The 16155-nt window shown below is 52.0% G+C and overlaps 2 protein-coding genes across 2 annotated transcripts; both read left to right on the forward strand.

Moving 5' to 3' along the window:
* Window positions 1–356: 356 nt before the first annotated feature.
* Kncn (kinocilin) lies at window positions 357–3369 on the forward strand. The gene is made up of 4 exons (XM_036178600.1): window positions 357–507; window positions 1519–1587; window positions 2399–2473; window positions 3290–3369. Exons 1-4 carry the CDS (start codon window positions 357–359, stop codon window positions 3367–3369), a joined length of 375 nt encoding a protein of 124 aa, XP_036034493.1.
* A 5220-nt stretch (window positions 3370–8589) lies between these two features.
* Tmem275 (transmembrane protein 275) lies at window positions 8590–15466 on the forward strand. The gene is made up of 2 exons (XM_036179263.1): window positions 8590–8758; window positions 14245–15466. Exon 2 carries the CDS (start codon window positions 14329–14331, stop codon window positions 14863–14865), a length of 537 nt encoding a protein of 178 aa, XP_036035156.1. The 5' UTR covers window positions 8590–8758; window positions 14245–14328; the 3' UTR covers window positions 14866–15466.
* The last annotated feature ends 689 nt before the right edge of the window (window positions 15467–16155 follow it).

Genomic DNA, 16155 nt, shown 5'->3' on the forward strand with positions numbered 1-16155 from the left:
AGTACTTGAATAGGTCCCAGGTGGTAGCTGATAGAGGTGGATCCCATGGAACAGACCCACTTACCTAGAACCCTGGCCAAGGTAGAAATGTGGCCAGGCACGAACCCCAAGAGTGACCTCCAGCATCAGAGCCCTTCACAGGAGGTGGAGTGAGCTGGGGTGCTGAGGTCAAGCTAGGGCTGGAGGCCCCTAGGAGAGTTGTGGGATAAGGTTGCAGATAAACCCCAGAGTTAGCAGCCCAGAGACTTACAGTCCAGAAGTTTCCACCCTGGATGTGGCACTCCAACAAGGAGGCATTCATCCAAGAAGACCAAGACTCCCAGGAGGCCTGGAAGCAGAGCCCTGGGTAGACCTGCATGGACATCCCCATCAGCACCAGAGATTTCCACTGCCTGCAGCTGGCCTGTGTGGCCCTCGGCCTGGTGGCCGGCAGCATCATCATTGGTGTCTCCGTGTCCAAGGCTGCTGCTGCTGTGGGTGGTATCTTTCTTGGTGCCGCTGGGCTTGGTGAGCTGGCACTGGGCTGAAGTGGCAGGGTGGGGGTTGGGGGTTGGAGGGGAGATTTCACTGGGAAGCAGGGGTCTGCTGAGGTAAATGAGAGATGGGGGGGGGGGAAAGACAGGACTGGTCAGTGAGAATTGGTTGGGGGAAGAGAGTTGTAAGTACTATACTGCAGCCTCAGCGTGCAGGAAGGAGAGCTGGCCTGGAGCTCCTTTGGGTGTGACTAGGGAGGACAGACTGGGTATTCCACATCTGCCCGGCTACCTGGTGGGATCTTGTGATTGTGGCAGGATTCATCAGCCTGGTTGGAGTCAGGTCTACAAAACAGGACAGCTCAGACAAAAGACTCTCCTCTCCTCCATTGTGTCAACAGCAGTTCTTTCTGTCTGTCTGTCCTGACGAGGCCCACTGATGTAGAATGCCATCTCTCACCCCATCCCACTGTCCCAGGAGAACCTGGAGCTCCAGGCTTAGCCCTCTAGGCATAGCTTCAAACACAGAGTGCCAGAAACACTTCGTCTGGGAGGACAGCGGGGCAGGACCCCGGTCTGTGGCTTCCTAAATATCAGTTCTGAGTGAAAAGGAGCAGCAATGGAGCCTAGAGGGTCACCCTAGAGGTCCCTGGAGAGAAGAGAGCTGGAGAGGAAGGAAGTGGGGGCAGTGACATTGGTGTCAGCTGGCCCAGAAGGAAAGTAACCAACCTGCTCTTCACCTAAGCAGAGTAGAGCCAAGAGCCTGCAAAGCTGTGGCCCACATAGTCTGCAGACCCTTCGCAGGTTAGGTGCTGAATCCCTAGTCAGGATTGAGTCTGAGTGCTGGGGAGCTATACACACACACACACACACACACACACACACACACACACACACACACGCACGCACGCACACGCAACTCCCATTTATATACCCACAGTCTTGATCCTTTGTACCTCTGCCCTCCTACATCACTTCATAAACCACTCACCCCTAGCCTCCTGCACCTCACACTAACCACAGCACTCTCTGTGTCCCTCCTCAGGGCTCCTCATGTTCGCCTACCCCTTTCTAAAGGCTCGGTTCAACCTGGACCACATCCTACCAGCACTAGGTGAGCGTTTTCCTCCCCAACAGACCATCTGACAAGTACAGCGCAGTACCTTTTGTGTGCAAACCTGTGAGTGTCACTGAACATGCCCACATGTGAGACTGCTCCTGGCTGTGTGTGTGTGTGTGTGTGTGTGTGTGTGCATGCACGCACGCGCACACATACCAGTGTCACCATGGTTACAGAGTAACAGAATCCAGCCAGCTGCCTGAGCAGACATAGCTAAACCTCAGGAATATGTCTCCCTTAAGAGTCTTTTCACTCCCCAAAGTCTCCAAGATCTCCAGATGATATTCTCATCTCCAAGCCCCATAAAGACCCTCTGCCTCCCCTTGGGTCCCATGACCTCTTAATAGTTCCCATTTACTTCCACAACCTACCTCCAGACTCCCAACACCCTCAGTCCTGTGTAGCTTCACATATCCCTAGTTCCCTCCTTAAAAACCTATCACCCCTGGCTGGTCAATGGTGGTACACGCCTTTAATCCCAATCCTCAGGAGGCAGAGGTAGGCAGATCCCTGAGTTCAAGGTCAGTCTGGTCTACATTAAGTTCCAGGACAGCCAGGGCTACACAGAGAAACCCTGTCTCAATCAATCAATCAATCAATCAATCAATCAATGAAAACCACTACCGCCTCCTTCAAGGACTCATTTCTTCTGCCCCTCCCCAAACCACCCAGAATATATGGAAGACAGCAGAGCAGAGACAGGCACTGTTGGAGGCTAGAGAGCAGGAAGAACTCCCTTGCTCAAACTGGGCTTGATTTGGGAATGACCCAGTAAATGAGAGTTGGGGGTACTCTCATCCTGCAGGAAACCTGCGAATCCATCCTAACTCAGGACCAGATCACGGGGAGGGAAGGTCTAGCAACAGCAGCAATAAGGAAGGTAAGCACCTGAAGTTCTGGAGTCAGCCTTCACGTCTGCTCTCCGACTGGGCAGCCTGTAGGTCCCAGGAGGAGCCTTGCGGGTCATAGGCAGGGAAGGGTCTTCAGCCCAGGGAAGCAGTGATGTTGGGTCATTGTTTAAGCCCTTCTCAGATTTCTTCAGGGTTTCCCTGTCCTGCCCAGCATGGACACTAAGACACAGGGCCCCCTATTTTCCCTTCTTCTACCCCTTGGGCCTCATGCCCTGGTTACTGTCTACACTGCTCCTGGTACTGGAATCTGGTTCTTGGCAATGATACCTGAAACTGGGCATCTTCTCCCTTCCTGACCCTGTTCTTCACACTGGGAAACTCCAGGGAGGAATGTCCCAAAGGCAACCAGCCCCATACTTTGATGCGTCCTGCCCCAGTGCTTACTCAGCAGAAGGACCCATTCCAGATGCTGCCCCAACAACCACTTTACATGTATTAACAGGTTGATTCTCACAACCACATGCAGGGAGGTGCGACAGTAAACTTCGCTATTTGTTTGTCTTTTATGGGGCAACTGAGGCACAGAGAGGTTACATGACACACCCAAGATCACAGCTAGGAAGCAGTGGGACCAGCACTGAAGCTATGCATCAGCTCCAGAGTCCTGCCCCCCTTACACTTGGTCCCTAGGACTCCCCACCTCCCCATCTGTCCCAGCTCTGCCCCAGGTCCTGGAGCATTCTGACCCCTCACTCTCTTTGGGCTCTATGACCTAACAACTCAGTTGCGGGGCGGGGGGTGGGGGTATCTGTACTCAGACATCTCCATCCTGCTGTCTCTTCCAGGAGCCCGTAGCAGCCTGTCCACTGTGACCAGAACCCTGGAGAAGCTGAAGCCTGGAGGCCGGGGAACTGAGGAGAGCTAAGGAGCTACCTCCTGTCCCACCCTCCCCTCTCCTGATACTCCTCTCTCAGAGCCCTCCTTCAAGCTAGAAGATCCAGAATTGATCTGAGGGGAAACTCGACCTACCTTCTCTTCCAATGGGGCTCCTCATAGCAGATCCCCTCACTGCTGGCATCGTTGCAAGACCCACAGGACCCCACTGGCTTCAGTCCCTCCCCAGGGCTCATCGCTCTGGACAACAGCTCAACTTTCTCCCATTGTTGATCTCTTGTTGGAATTTGGTCCAGGGTCCTGACTACAGTCAGAGATGGTTTTATCCTGGCCATAGACATGCTGACCACAGGAACCACTGATGGGGCTCCTAGCTGAGACTGGCCTGGCTATGTCAGGAGCACAGGTGGCCACTGGCGAGGTAGCTTTCCAGCTAAGCCCAATGCTGACACCATTGCTATTATACTTCTCCACTTGGGGCTTTGAAGCACCCGGCTCCAGACAGGCCCCCAGCATCCCCTATTCTCCCCACTTCTCTTTGCAAGGAGAGGACTCCTTGCTGCCTCTAAAAGGCCAGCTCAGAATCCCATAGTTACACGTCCCCTTGTCCTATTCTAGAAGACTGCATCTCCTCTCTTGGAACCTCCAGGAAGGCTTGAATTCCTTTCCACAAAAACAATTGTGTTTGTTTGTTTGTTTGTTTGTTTGTTGACAGGCTCTCATAGTCTAGGCTCAGTCAGGCCTAGCTAAAGTCAGCAATTCTAATCTTCTATTCTAAGTCCTGAACCCAGGGTCTTGTACATGCTAGGCAAACACTCTATCACTCAGCTATATCCCTAGACTTCACAAAAACAATTCTCAAGCCTACCTTGATGAATATGATGAATGATGCTTTCTTTCCCTAGTCCCTAGCACCAGGCAGTAGAGCCTCAGCAAATGCTAGGGGCTTAAAGTGAAGGAAAAAAAAAAAAACAAAACAACTCTACCCACTAGGCTTTCCTGGAGAGCTACAGTATGGCACATCCACAGTAAGGTGCGAGACAGAGAGGCCCAGGTGCACATGCACAGGCAGAAGACTACTCCACCCTCCACACCTGCGCCTCCAGGGGCAGCAATATTGTTTGATCTCCACAGACACCTGCTCCTTGTCCTGCTTTGAGGAGTAGACACCTGCTGTTTTGAGGAGAAGACAAGCTGGGAACAGTCTTCTTCTTGCAGGACTCATGCAAATGTCACCTCTCAGAAGCCTTCGCTGGCATTGTCCCAATAGCTGATCACTTGAATGGCATTGGTCTGTGTCTCCACATTGAGCATGAGAGCAAGGCATCAGCCACACAGGAGACTCACAGTGGATGTTGGAAAACAAGCCACATGGGAGAGCCCATCTTGGGCAGCTGAGAAACATCCCAGGATAAAGGACACACTGGGTGCCCCAGAAAAAGTCAGGGAGCCACGCTCTGCAACCAGGCCTCCTCTCCTTTGCATAGCCATAGAGCCCAGCTCCCTGCCAGCAGTGGACTAACATCCACAAGGGGTGAATTGCACAAATGCTGGTCGGCTCTAGAGACTGGTTCCTCCAGCTAAAGAGAGGTGAGCTCTCTCTCCACAACCCCTTTGCCTGCCCCTTGCCATTCCTCTCCTCCTTTTCCTCAGCATCATCACCACTCAAGCTCCCTTGATGGGTGAGAAACCCCTTCCTCCCATCCACCCTCATGAAGTCCTACCTCTGTGCTCCAAAGAGATGCCCAAAGGTGGAGAATGGGAATGAGAGATATAAATGCTAGGCTGAGGAGAAGGTGGCTCCTCCCAGGCAGGATCTCCCTAAAATAGAATATGATAAGCCTGATGCCTGAGGAGCCAGGCACAGAGAAGCACCTGTGACCACTGTGGAATAAATTCAAAAAATAATCACATGAAAAAAAGCAAGAACTACATCCGTTAGAGAAGCTGGCAGAGCCTTGAGGGGAGTGGGAGCTCTGAGGACCTGGCCCCTCCATTTGCTGCTTTTCCCTGCTGTGGGCTTTCTGAAACCGTCATTGTCCAGCGCAGGTGAATGCTCTCCAATAGTACCCACAATCCCCAGTGGCCCCGTGAGACACACCTTGTCTCCTGGCCGTGCTTGGAGAAGAGAAGTGGGGCCAAGCAGCAGCAGTAATATGGTAGGGAGTTCCTAGGCAGTACTGGGTCAGCGTGGGTTTGGGAGTGGACAGAGACCCAGCTCTTCCAGAAATCTACTCCCAAAGGAAACTGGTTCTTTCCAGAAGCCCCAACACCTAGGCCCTGGGCCATGGCTGAGGCAGTTCAGTGTTGGGTCAGGTGCTGAGAACACAGCAGTGAAGCAAAGCTGGCTGATGCATGATCTAGGCAGTCCCTTGAAGTTGTATCCTTACCGGGCCTATCTGGAGGGAAACTGCTCCAGGTAAGGGAGTGGAAATGAGACCCCCATCTTGGCTCAGGCCTCCAGAGGCCAGAGCAAGAAGCTGGGAACCTCGGGCCTGACTCATCTGCAAATAGAGGATGACGCTAACAGATCCTCATGGGTCCAGGCTCAGAAGGAAGGAAGCCTGTATGTGGACAGATTGGGTGGATTTGTGAATGAATTCATAGATGAATGAAGCGGCAGTGGGCAGAGATGTCCTCCAACCACACTCCCATGTCTATCCAGGCCTCTCTGCAACGAAGTCCACCCTCAAGCTGCCTCTGCGCAGCGCATCCTCCTGGACCTTCATCCCGTGCCTATAGGGGCATGCAGCCACACCCTTTTCTAGCGTGCAGGACGCTAATTAGAGAAGGGGTACTGAAAAGAAACCCCACCTCTGGGAAGACTCTCCCTGCCCCCCTCCCCAGCACCAAGCCCTCCGGGGCTGCACATGTGTTAAAGACTGCAGGCAGGGGCGTCCTGAAAGGAGCTGCACCGTTTCCACGCAGGGTGAGAAAAACTGCAACCTAGACAGTGTGGGCGGCGGGGAATTAGTTGCTGGGGTGCTCGCAAACCACGAACCCAAAGGAGCGAAGGCGAGAAGGACGCGCCAGGCTTGTAGGCTGGAGGCAGCCGGTGGGAGCCGGGCAAGGCTGGCCGCCCACGCTGGGAAGGGGCTCCGGCCAGCAAGAAGCTGCTGTGAGCCACACCAGGGCTCTGCTGTCCCAGCCCGCGTCGCTGCCTCCAGCCCACCGCCCGGTGCTGCTGCGACCCAGCAGAGAGGAACTGATCTCGTCCTGGCGTACCCACCCTCCTGGACCCCCTGCCTGCGTCGTCGGCTGATCCAGCTCTGCAAGGCGGGGCACCAATCCGCGCCCTGAGCCTGACCAACCCGGCGAACAACCGGAACTCCCTTCGTCACCCTGGTCACAGCAGGGGAGTGTCCACGCACCCTCTCAGGCAAGTGCAGCTGCAGAAATTTGGGGGTTGCTGGTGAGTGGGCGGGGACTCTGGAGGGACTGCTAAAGGTACCAGACAAGGGACTGGGGATCTCTGATCTTGAGAAAACAAAAATGAAAAAGAGAAAAGGTTAGAGACCAAGAGACCTGCCGCAGACTGGCTGCCTTGGCTCCCCTGCCCTATCCTGGTCCCTGCTGCTCTTAGCAGATGAATGTACCCTCGGCCCCCTTCACTTTCTCCAATGCCCAAAGTGAGAAGAAAGCTGAGAGAAGCTGGCAGATAGCACCTCCAAATCTGAGACAAGTGAAGCCCAGAAGAGAGACTTCCGTGGCTTCTGCGACCAATGCTCCCTTCCCATTTGTTTCACTTATATCCACTGAGCACTGAGAGGAGGCAGGGACTCCAGTCATGGACACAGGAGACCCCAGGACTAGGGGAGCCTGAACTGAGTGGCACACTGTCTGCACAGGAAGGTAGAACTCGGGAAGCTAGCTGAGGACAAAGCTGACTTGGAGACCAGTTCTCTAAACCTGGTGAGCTCAGCCCCCATCAAAGCAGAATCAAGAGGGCTACCCTGGAGGAATCTGGGCTAGGAGAGCATCGATTGGGGGTGGAGGAGGGTTTTCACAGTGAGGAGGAATGGGGAATGGGCAAGATCAAGTAGTGGGCCAAGAGAAGGAAGGATGGACTGGAAAGATTCTTGGCAGGAGGCTCTAACAGCCCCAAGATGGGTTGCAAATGTGTGTGTGGGAGCCTGAGGGTGGAGGGGGGCCCAGGGCCAAGCCTGAATGTTCCTCCTGAGGCTGTGGCCTTTGTGGGAAAAGGCAACATTGGAGAAACCTACACACAAAGGCAATATTTCCAGGAAGTAGGGTTCAGAAGGCCTCAAAAGCAGAGACCGAGAGTTGAACAATGTTCATTAAGCTCAGTGACAAGGGGTCACTGATGACATTGTGAAGAGACAGGCAGGAACATGATGGGACGGAAATCAGACTGGAGTGGGTGACTTGGGAAGGAAGTGAGTTGTGGAGTATAGACCATGCATTCAAAAAGGGGAGAGATTGCTACCTCAAGACCATGATTGGGTTGGATTGAAGATGGGACAGGCGACAGTTCCAGGGGGAGGTAAGGTCCCCTGAGTGGGTAGGTGAACTCAGGCCAGAGAGGAGAGTTGTGAAGATGCAGTGGCAGGTATACAGCGAGCTGGTGTGACCCAGTGGCCCTTCTTCTCATCTCTCAGGCTTCAGAGTTGGGGGAAGACTTGAGAAGGTAGGAAGCCGGACTGAGACAGGGTTGAGCTTTGCTGGTCAGCACTGGCAGGACAAAGAGATGAGACAAAATCACAGGAGTGACTGAAGTAAAGTGTGGGTCACAGGTGGACACAAAGAGTCAGAGGCTTAGGGATCATGACAAAGAGGTAGGGCTCTGGGGATCAAAGAACAGTTACAGCGAGGGCAGTGTGCAGTCCGGAACTGCATTGGCTTAGGTACAGACTTACAGTTACAGCAAGGGCAGTGTGCAGTCTGGAACTGCACTGGCTTAGGTACAGACTTAGGAGACAGAACCTAGACTTTAGACCTGGCTCTACCATGTATTGCCACCAGGTTTATGTCCTTAAATAATTAATTTAACCTGAATCTGTATTTCCTTATTTGTCAAGAAGGGATGATAATATGTTTACTTCTTAGGATTGTCATGGAATTAAGTGAATTAATATATATAAAGTGCTTATGTCACTGTTCACTTTCCATTGCTACATAGAATGCCTAAGACTGTATCTTACAGTAACTTTACACTGTTCTGGAAACTGGTGCTGGCCTATAGTCCCTAATCACTTTTTTTTTCTCATTGAGACAGGGTCTCATTGTATATACCAGGCTGGGATTAAAGGAATGTTCCACCTTGCCCAACTCCCAGTCACTTTTTAAAGCGATGGGCCCTACATCCCAACCCCCACCACTAAGAATCTGATTTCTGCATGAGTTTGGGAGGGACAAGCCATACTGGAACCATAACAGCTTGGAACATCGTTGGGCACCCAGTAAGTGCTGTCAAAGAGTTTGTATAGTGGTGGAAGTGGGGGTATAGTGGAGAGCAGGATGTCAGGCTCCTCCAAGGTGGGCTGATTCAGGGTGATGCCAGGAATGATAAAGTCCTGGAGGGCACAACGGGGGTGCAGAGTAGCTGAAATGGGGTGAAGGAACTGGGCAATGGGGATAAGAAGTCAAGGAACTAATGGAGCAAGGGCCAGGAGGGCTGCAGGCCCTCCACAAGATAGTAGAGGGGGGTGGGCTGGCTGGAGCTAGTCACAATGCCTTTGGAGGTGAAGGAAGGGCAGCTCCACTCCATCAGTGGAGAGTCCCCACCGACCATCCCTCCTGTTGGTCCGGGTAGCCCAGTCACTGTTGGGAAGGCAGAGCCTAGACTGTCTGCCTACACATGTCTGCTGGCTCAGGACTAGGAATGAGAGCATCAGGAAGAACCGAGGACAAACAAAAGGCCCCGGGCAGCAGAGGCTCTGGTGTCTGGATGAGGACAAAGGTTGGTCTAATGGACACAGGGCTGTGACTGATGCAGAATCCTGTGTCCCTTGGGCCATCCATATGCTAGAATGAGAGCCTGCAAAGCCCGTGGAGACCTTCCAAATGGGACTCCTGCCTCATAGGTAGGAGGCGTGTGACAGTGGAGGAGCCCTGGGACTGCTTGCTGGCTAGAGGCATGAAGACCCACTGTAAACAGGAGGGCATCGCAGGAACACATGAAGTAGAGCTTCCTACCCCATCACCTCTCCTGAGGCCACTGGTCTCAGGCACCTCACTCACCCTCCACCACCATGATGACACAGGATGTATCTAGAGATACAGCTGCTAGGCAGAAGTTCATCTCCACCAGATAGGAACGTGTCAGCCTATGTCTGCAGTTCTGGGTATGCAGCAGCATTGTGGGTATGTTTGGCTCCTGAGTGTGCATGTAGTGAGTTAGGGGGTGGTGGGTGTCACACACTGGGAGATCAGATGAGAAAGCCCAGAAGTCACACACAGACTAGGAAGCCAGGCTTTCCAAAATTCCTCCTCAAACATCATTTCTAGGTTGGGGTGTGTGTGTGTGTGTGTGTGTGTGTGTGTGTGTGTGTGTGTGTGTGTATGTGTGATTGCATATGTCAAAGGGTGGGAAAGGTTCTGGCCATTAACTGGAGAGGGATGATGGTTCTCTCTGGGCCCTGGAGAGGCAGAATCGGTTTGGCAAGAGCGGAGAACTTGCAGTGTAATGAATAAGCCCCAGCAGGCAATGAGTAACAGTGATGTAGGAGGCTCTCCGAGGATGGGGTAGAGTTGAGGAGAGAGTAACCATTAATCTGGGGTCCCAGAGGAGAGGCCTTGCCCAAACTTTAGGGACTAAGAAGAGAAGGAAGAGTTCCCAGTTAAGGAACAACAAAAGGCTTTGACTGAGCAAAAAGTCTGGAATACACGTGGAGGACAAGGCTAGGGTCAGTGGCTAATGTCTTTACCAAAGTCCCTGGGCTCTTACCCAGAGGCTCTTGGAGCAGGAGCCAGGGCCGGGAGGACTAGCAGTTGCTGCTGGCCAGGCAATTGCTTTTATTCAACACAGAAGTCTTAGAATCATGGTCTGGGACAGGCTGACACAGAGGCTTCAGGCAGAAACACCCCACCCCCACCCCGCAAGGAGCTCTTAGCTCTACCTACTGATGACCACCCCAAGCTTGTTGATGGTTACCTGGGTAATTATAATCAACAGCTACAGTCTTAAAAATAAAAGTGTGTATGTGAGTGTGTGTGTGTGTGTGTGTGTGTGTGTGTGTGTGTATGTATGTATGTATGTATGTATGTATGTATGTATGTATAGCTTCTAAAGAATTTGAGGTTTCCTCTGACCTAAACACACATGGGGGGTGGATAGTGTGTGTGTGTCAGAACCTGGGTGCATCAGTGACTTCTTTGGGAAATAGTTTAACTCAAACCAAAGCAAAGAATTTGGAGAAATGAACAAGTATAGTCGTATTACTGATCCTTTTATGATACCTTCCGATATTTTGATAGAGACTTCTAAATAGGCCCCTATTTCTACCTTCACAAACCTCAGATAGTTAAGCAAGGGACATCAGGTTGACAAAAGACCTCAGTTCAGAGAAAACCATCCCCATTATATCCCTCCCTTTATGTTCAGACAGCTAAGGTACTGGGGAGAGGTCCTAGTTATTCCAAGTTGCCTATCAGCTAAAATCCAAACTTATGGTCACCTCTGAGGCCCACTCCCAAGTTCCTGCCCCTGCCTCTGTCCCAAACTGCTTCTATACCAGACTCCCAAATAGAGATCACAAGGCCTTCCTGGACAGAGGCAGGACAGGCAGGGAGGGGGAACAGCTTAGCCAGGATCATGGGCAGCAGACATCAGTGGTCAGCCCTGTCTGTGCTGGAAAAAAAAAAAAAAAGCTGTGTTCTGGCTTGGCACAGCTCTCTGACCTCTCTCATTTAAAGACTCAGTTTCTCCCATCTATAGAAGACTTGGTTGTGGAGTGTACATGCCTGTAATTTCACCTCCTTGGGGCAGAAGGACCACAAGTTCAAGGCCATCCTGGGCAGCTTAGCGATTTAGCAAGACCCGGTTTCAAAAAAAACAAAAGGCTAAGATGTGGCTCAGTAGCAGAGAGCTTGACTTCCATGCGTGAAGCCCTAGGTTTACTCCCCAGCACAGGGCACGGTCTAAGTGATCTCCATGGAGTCACTAAAGCAAGGCTCATTTAGTCCAAGCAATGGTCTTTCCTGTGCTCAAGTGCTGGGCTTTCACGGTTTACAGCAACAGAACAAAGTCGAGAGGGTCTAGCTTCCAAATTCAGTAGTTTGGCTTAAGAATGACTCATCACAGCCCTTTGCCGGGGACAGGCTGCTTTAACATGTGCTCAGAAGAGAAGTTTAGCTGGACCTGTAGGACAGGCCTGTGGTCCAAGCTACTAAGGAGGATTGAAAGTTCAAGGCCAGCCTGGGTAACTCAGTGAGCCTGGGGAAAGGGGGAAGGGAATAAACGGCTCAGTCATAGGGCTCACCTAAGCCTAAATTCAATCTCCACCACTACCAAAAGAAAAACAAAATGAAACAAATCAGTAAGATCTGATTTGTGAACAGGTGAACACCCCCACGGCATTGCTAACCAGAGTCCTCACAACAAAATAGAACCAGGGCATCTGGGGTCCTCAGATCCTATACAGGCAAAGAAATGAGATCCAAGGCCTTTCGGCCATCCAAGGCTCCCTTGTCCAATGTCATCTTTCAAAGCTGAGGTGAATGAGGGACCAAAATCCATCCGTTCTGCCTGAGGCACCATCACTCAGCCTCCAACTGAACCTTCACTGCAAGAAAAAAGACCTTGCCTTTGCCAGAGAATGTCAGATACTGATCATTGTGGGGAGAGGAACAAGCAGGGATAGGAAAGAGGAAGAATTGGACCTCCTGAGGCTAAAACTCTGAAATGTACCGAAGGCTGTATACAGTGGGCACCACGCTGTCTGTTCTCGACCTCTGCTATCAGGTGTTTTTTCTTTTAGTCCACAAAGCTCCCATCCACTTTCCTGTCTGGGCCTCCATTTCCTCGGCTGTAAAATGTGGTTATTAAGTGTCAAATGAACACTGTAGCAGTTCAGTGATGATATGGGTGTGAATGCCCTCATAAATTCAACAGCTACATGATTTTAGTGCCTGTCTGGAAGCTCATTGGGGCCACAGGGTTGGAAGCTTCCTTGAAGCAGCTTAGATGCCCTCAATAATCTTTGTCAGGAGTTTGGGCAAGGAAACAGCTCTGTTTCCAAAATTGACATGGTCCACCTCTCAGAGCTGAGATTTCGTATCTGCCTTCTTCACCGTGTTCATTGCTTATCTTTTAGCTTAAAGCATTCAACTGACATATCTTAGGAGGTATCTATTAGCCCTAATAGAACCTCATGATACCCTATGAGGTCTGTTCTATTAGCCCCACACAGGTGAGCACAGTGTTAGGCTACCTTTTCCAGCCCCTCCCCCCATTCCTCACCCTGCATCCCCATCTGTGGAGCTACCTGATTACTCCTTTCTCTGCTGAGGACCTTTTTCTGACATTGCTCCACAATTTCCACACAGTTCACAAACCATGCTTTCCCAGGCCTTGGTGCCTGTGACCTCATATTATAAGTCGGAATTCCCAGATAGAAGTCATAAATGCTAGAGTTTGGTTTGGAGTTTTTGGTTTTGGTTTTGTTGACTTGAGACAGTCTCACTATGTAGGCCCAGCTGGCCTGGAACTCACAAAGATACACCTCTCAAGTTCTGGGATTAATGGCATGTCCCACTCTTGTTTTGAGAAGTCACACGTTCTGAGACAGTGAGTGTATTGCTCTTGCTTCTGCATAGGTTTCCAGAATTCTACCAATCCAATTCCCAGAACCAGACACATCTAGAAATCCCAAGAAAAGGATTATAACATCCATAGATTGGATTTTTATTCTTCATTTATTTTGTGTGGACGTGTGTAATTGTGGGTGCATGCATGCATGCATTCGTGTGTATGGAAGTCAGAGGACAACTTTTCAGTTGGTTCTCCCCCTTGCTTTAAGATGTAGACTCTCCTGTTTCTGCTACTGTGTTGTGTACTCCAGGTTAGCTGAGCAGTGAGCATCCAGCCGATTCTCCTGCTCCACCTCCCATCTTGTAATGAGGGTGTGGGATTCCAGAGGCTGGCCCACCACATCTGGCGTTTTGCTTGTTTCAGGGCCGTTTTACTTATGTCCCAGGGATCAGACTCAGGTTGCCAGGCTTGAGCAGCAAGCACCTTCTTAGCCACTGACTGCCCCACAGATGAGGCTTTTGAAGCTAAATCCAACTGCAGAATCCTGGGTGGTGGAATGGAGGTGGACCTGGGATTTACTAGAATGCACTGTCTAGAAAGGGCTCAGGAGTCCAGATCATGGGAAAACCACCCCTTCAGTGGACAGCTGAACATCACACAGAACCTCATCTAGTATTTAAGAAAGTTAATACCATTGTTACGCCAACCAGAGGATAATGTGAAGCAGCAGCCGGTCTCAGAGGTTGCTAGACAGCTCCATACTTCATTTTCTTCACCCAAGCAAGAAGAAACTAGACCAGATTATCCCCAGGTCTCCACCACTTGGAGGTGAGGGGGTGGGGTGGAGGACTGTGTAAAACCCCAAAGCTGCCCTCTGATTAGGACTATGGAATAGGGGGAGGAAAGAAGGATCATTTGACCAGCAAAACCTGCCAAGCACTTTACAGCCTCTAAATTAGAGCCTGAAGGCTTCCTGGAGGAGAGGTGAGGGTAAGATTTGCAGTAGCCAACTCCAGGGACTGACTGGGTGGGAAAACGATCTGCAGATTCTTCACATTGGATGAGTTGTTTCCCAGGGCTGTTCAAGATGACCTGAGCAACTTGCAGACAGTGCAGACAGCCACAGACCTGAGCCCAGCTTGGAAATTGATAACCCCCCCACTTCTGACTCGCCCTCTTGCTGTGTGCCCGCAGGACCACCGAGCTTGCCCTGACATGTGTGCTATTCTGGGCAGGCAGACAGACAGAGCTTGAGGCGTGCAGGGCGTGAGCGTGCAGATGCGGCAAGCCAAGAAGAAAAGCGCAGCGCCCCTGACCGCAGCGCCCCCGGGCCGTGTCCAAGGCCGACTACGGAGCCTGCTGTCTCCCGCGCTGTGCTGCGCCTGTGGCTTGTGCGTGCTGCTGGCCGGCCTGAACGTGACCCTGGTGGGAGCTTTTGCAGCCTCCCTGCCTGGGCACAACGCGCCACTGGTGGTGGGGCCAGCGCTGCTCGCGCTGGCGCTGGGATTCTTCGCTGCCTGCTGCGTGTGCAGCCGCCGGAGGCCGGTGTCCCGCGCTCGTTCCTCAGCCACCGAGGGCCAGGGTGGCGGGCGCGCAGGGACCGTGGCACTGGAAATGGAGAGCAGCGAGCGCACAGCCCAAGACACAACCGCAGTGCAGCTCAGTCCTGCCGCCTCGGCCGCTTCCTCTGGCCACTCCAGCCCCGGGCCCGGTCTCTTTGCCCTGGATCCTCCTGCGCCAGCAACCTCGGCCGGCTACTTGCCGCACACAGAAGGGACCCAGCTCAACTTCCCTAGGGACCTGGCTGCCTCCTAGTGGGCCAGGAGAAGTGGGCAGGGGTAATGCCAAGGACTGAGCCTCATCTGTCCCGTCTCTAGAACTTCCCAAAGGAAAAAGTGTAGTGATGGCATTGGCTCTCAAACCCCTAAGAAGGCAGCAGACCTTTGACCTCTTAGGTGGGGGGGTCTCTAAGCTCTACTTCATTCTCCCTTCTCCTCTCCACGTTGATCTGGAACCCTGTCCCTCCCCATGGTGTTTGAGCACTATGGAGGAAGCCTCGTCCAACTGAGAGGATCTAGTCAGGCCCTCGGGGTGGAAAGAGGGGTGAAGGTTGAACTAGCTATAGTTCATTGTGCATTGTGACAGGCATCTAGCCCTTCCTTCTGCCCTTTAGGTTTCATTGGGGAACAAAGGCTCTGACTCCAGGATGGTCCCTGGGAAAATCTCGATGGCGCATACCTACCCTAGGGTCAGGAGACAAACGGACAAAGGTCAGAGCTGAGGCTGGGGTCCTCAGTGGTGAGGAGGCTTTCCAATCCTGAAAGGCCCAGAGTGATTTTCACTGCCAGCAACACCGGTCCCCAGGACTGTGCATTCTAGCTGTGCCTCACTCCTCAATAAAGCACCTTCTGAGTCAGTACTCTGTGGTCTGTGGGTGGAGGGAGGGGTTGGCTCGGGGCCTCTTGAGCACCTGGGAAGATTCTGTGACTCTGAACCAGCCTCTCCTCTCATTTAAGGGACCCAATGCTGGCCCACCATCCCTGGACAGAGGTAACTCCTTGCCCATCCACTCTGGACTTCAAAAGCCTTCTTTCTCTTTCCATCTTTCTCTGATGCTCTTCGGCCATGGACCAGGTACTTCCCAACAGCTCTGGGGCCCTTTCTTCCTCCATCTGCTGCTTTGTCCTACATTCCTCTTCCCCTATCTCCCCATTCCAGGGACATAAAGGAAAGCAAATTTATGAGCAGGTGTTGAGTAACTCATCCCCATTAGTTCACATGGGTCAGTAGTCCCTAATCTTTGAAGCTCAGCACTTGGAAATACATGGCCTCTTCTTACAGCATCTTGTCACCTCTATTGAGTATCTGTTGGCATGCATGTGTGTATGTATATGTGTGGGTGTATGTCTGGTCATTCCCAAGCTCATACTCTTGTGGATCAGTGCTCTGCAGTCCCAAACACCATCTGCTTCCACTTCCTTGAAAGTAGCCAAAGAGAGAGGCCCCAGTGATGCTGCCTTAGGTGTGATCTGGACCTCCCTTCTCCCAACACCTTATATGGAGACACCCCCATACACTCTACAATGCTAGGCCCAGTCCAAAACC

Source organism: Onychomys torridus, chromosome 2, assembly GCF_903995425.1.
Source record: "Onychomys torridus chromosome 2, mOncTor1.1, whole genome shotgun sequence".
Classification (NCBI taxonomy): domain Eukaryota; kingdom Metazoa; phylum Chordata; class Mammalia; order Rodentia; family Cricetidae; genus Onychomys; species Onychomys torridus.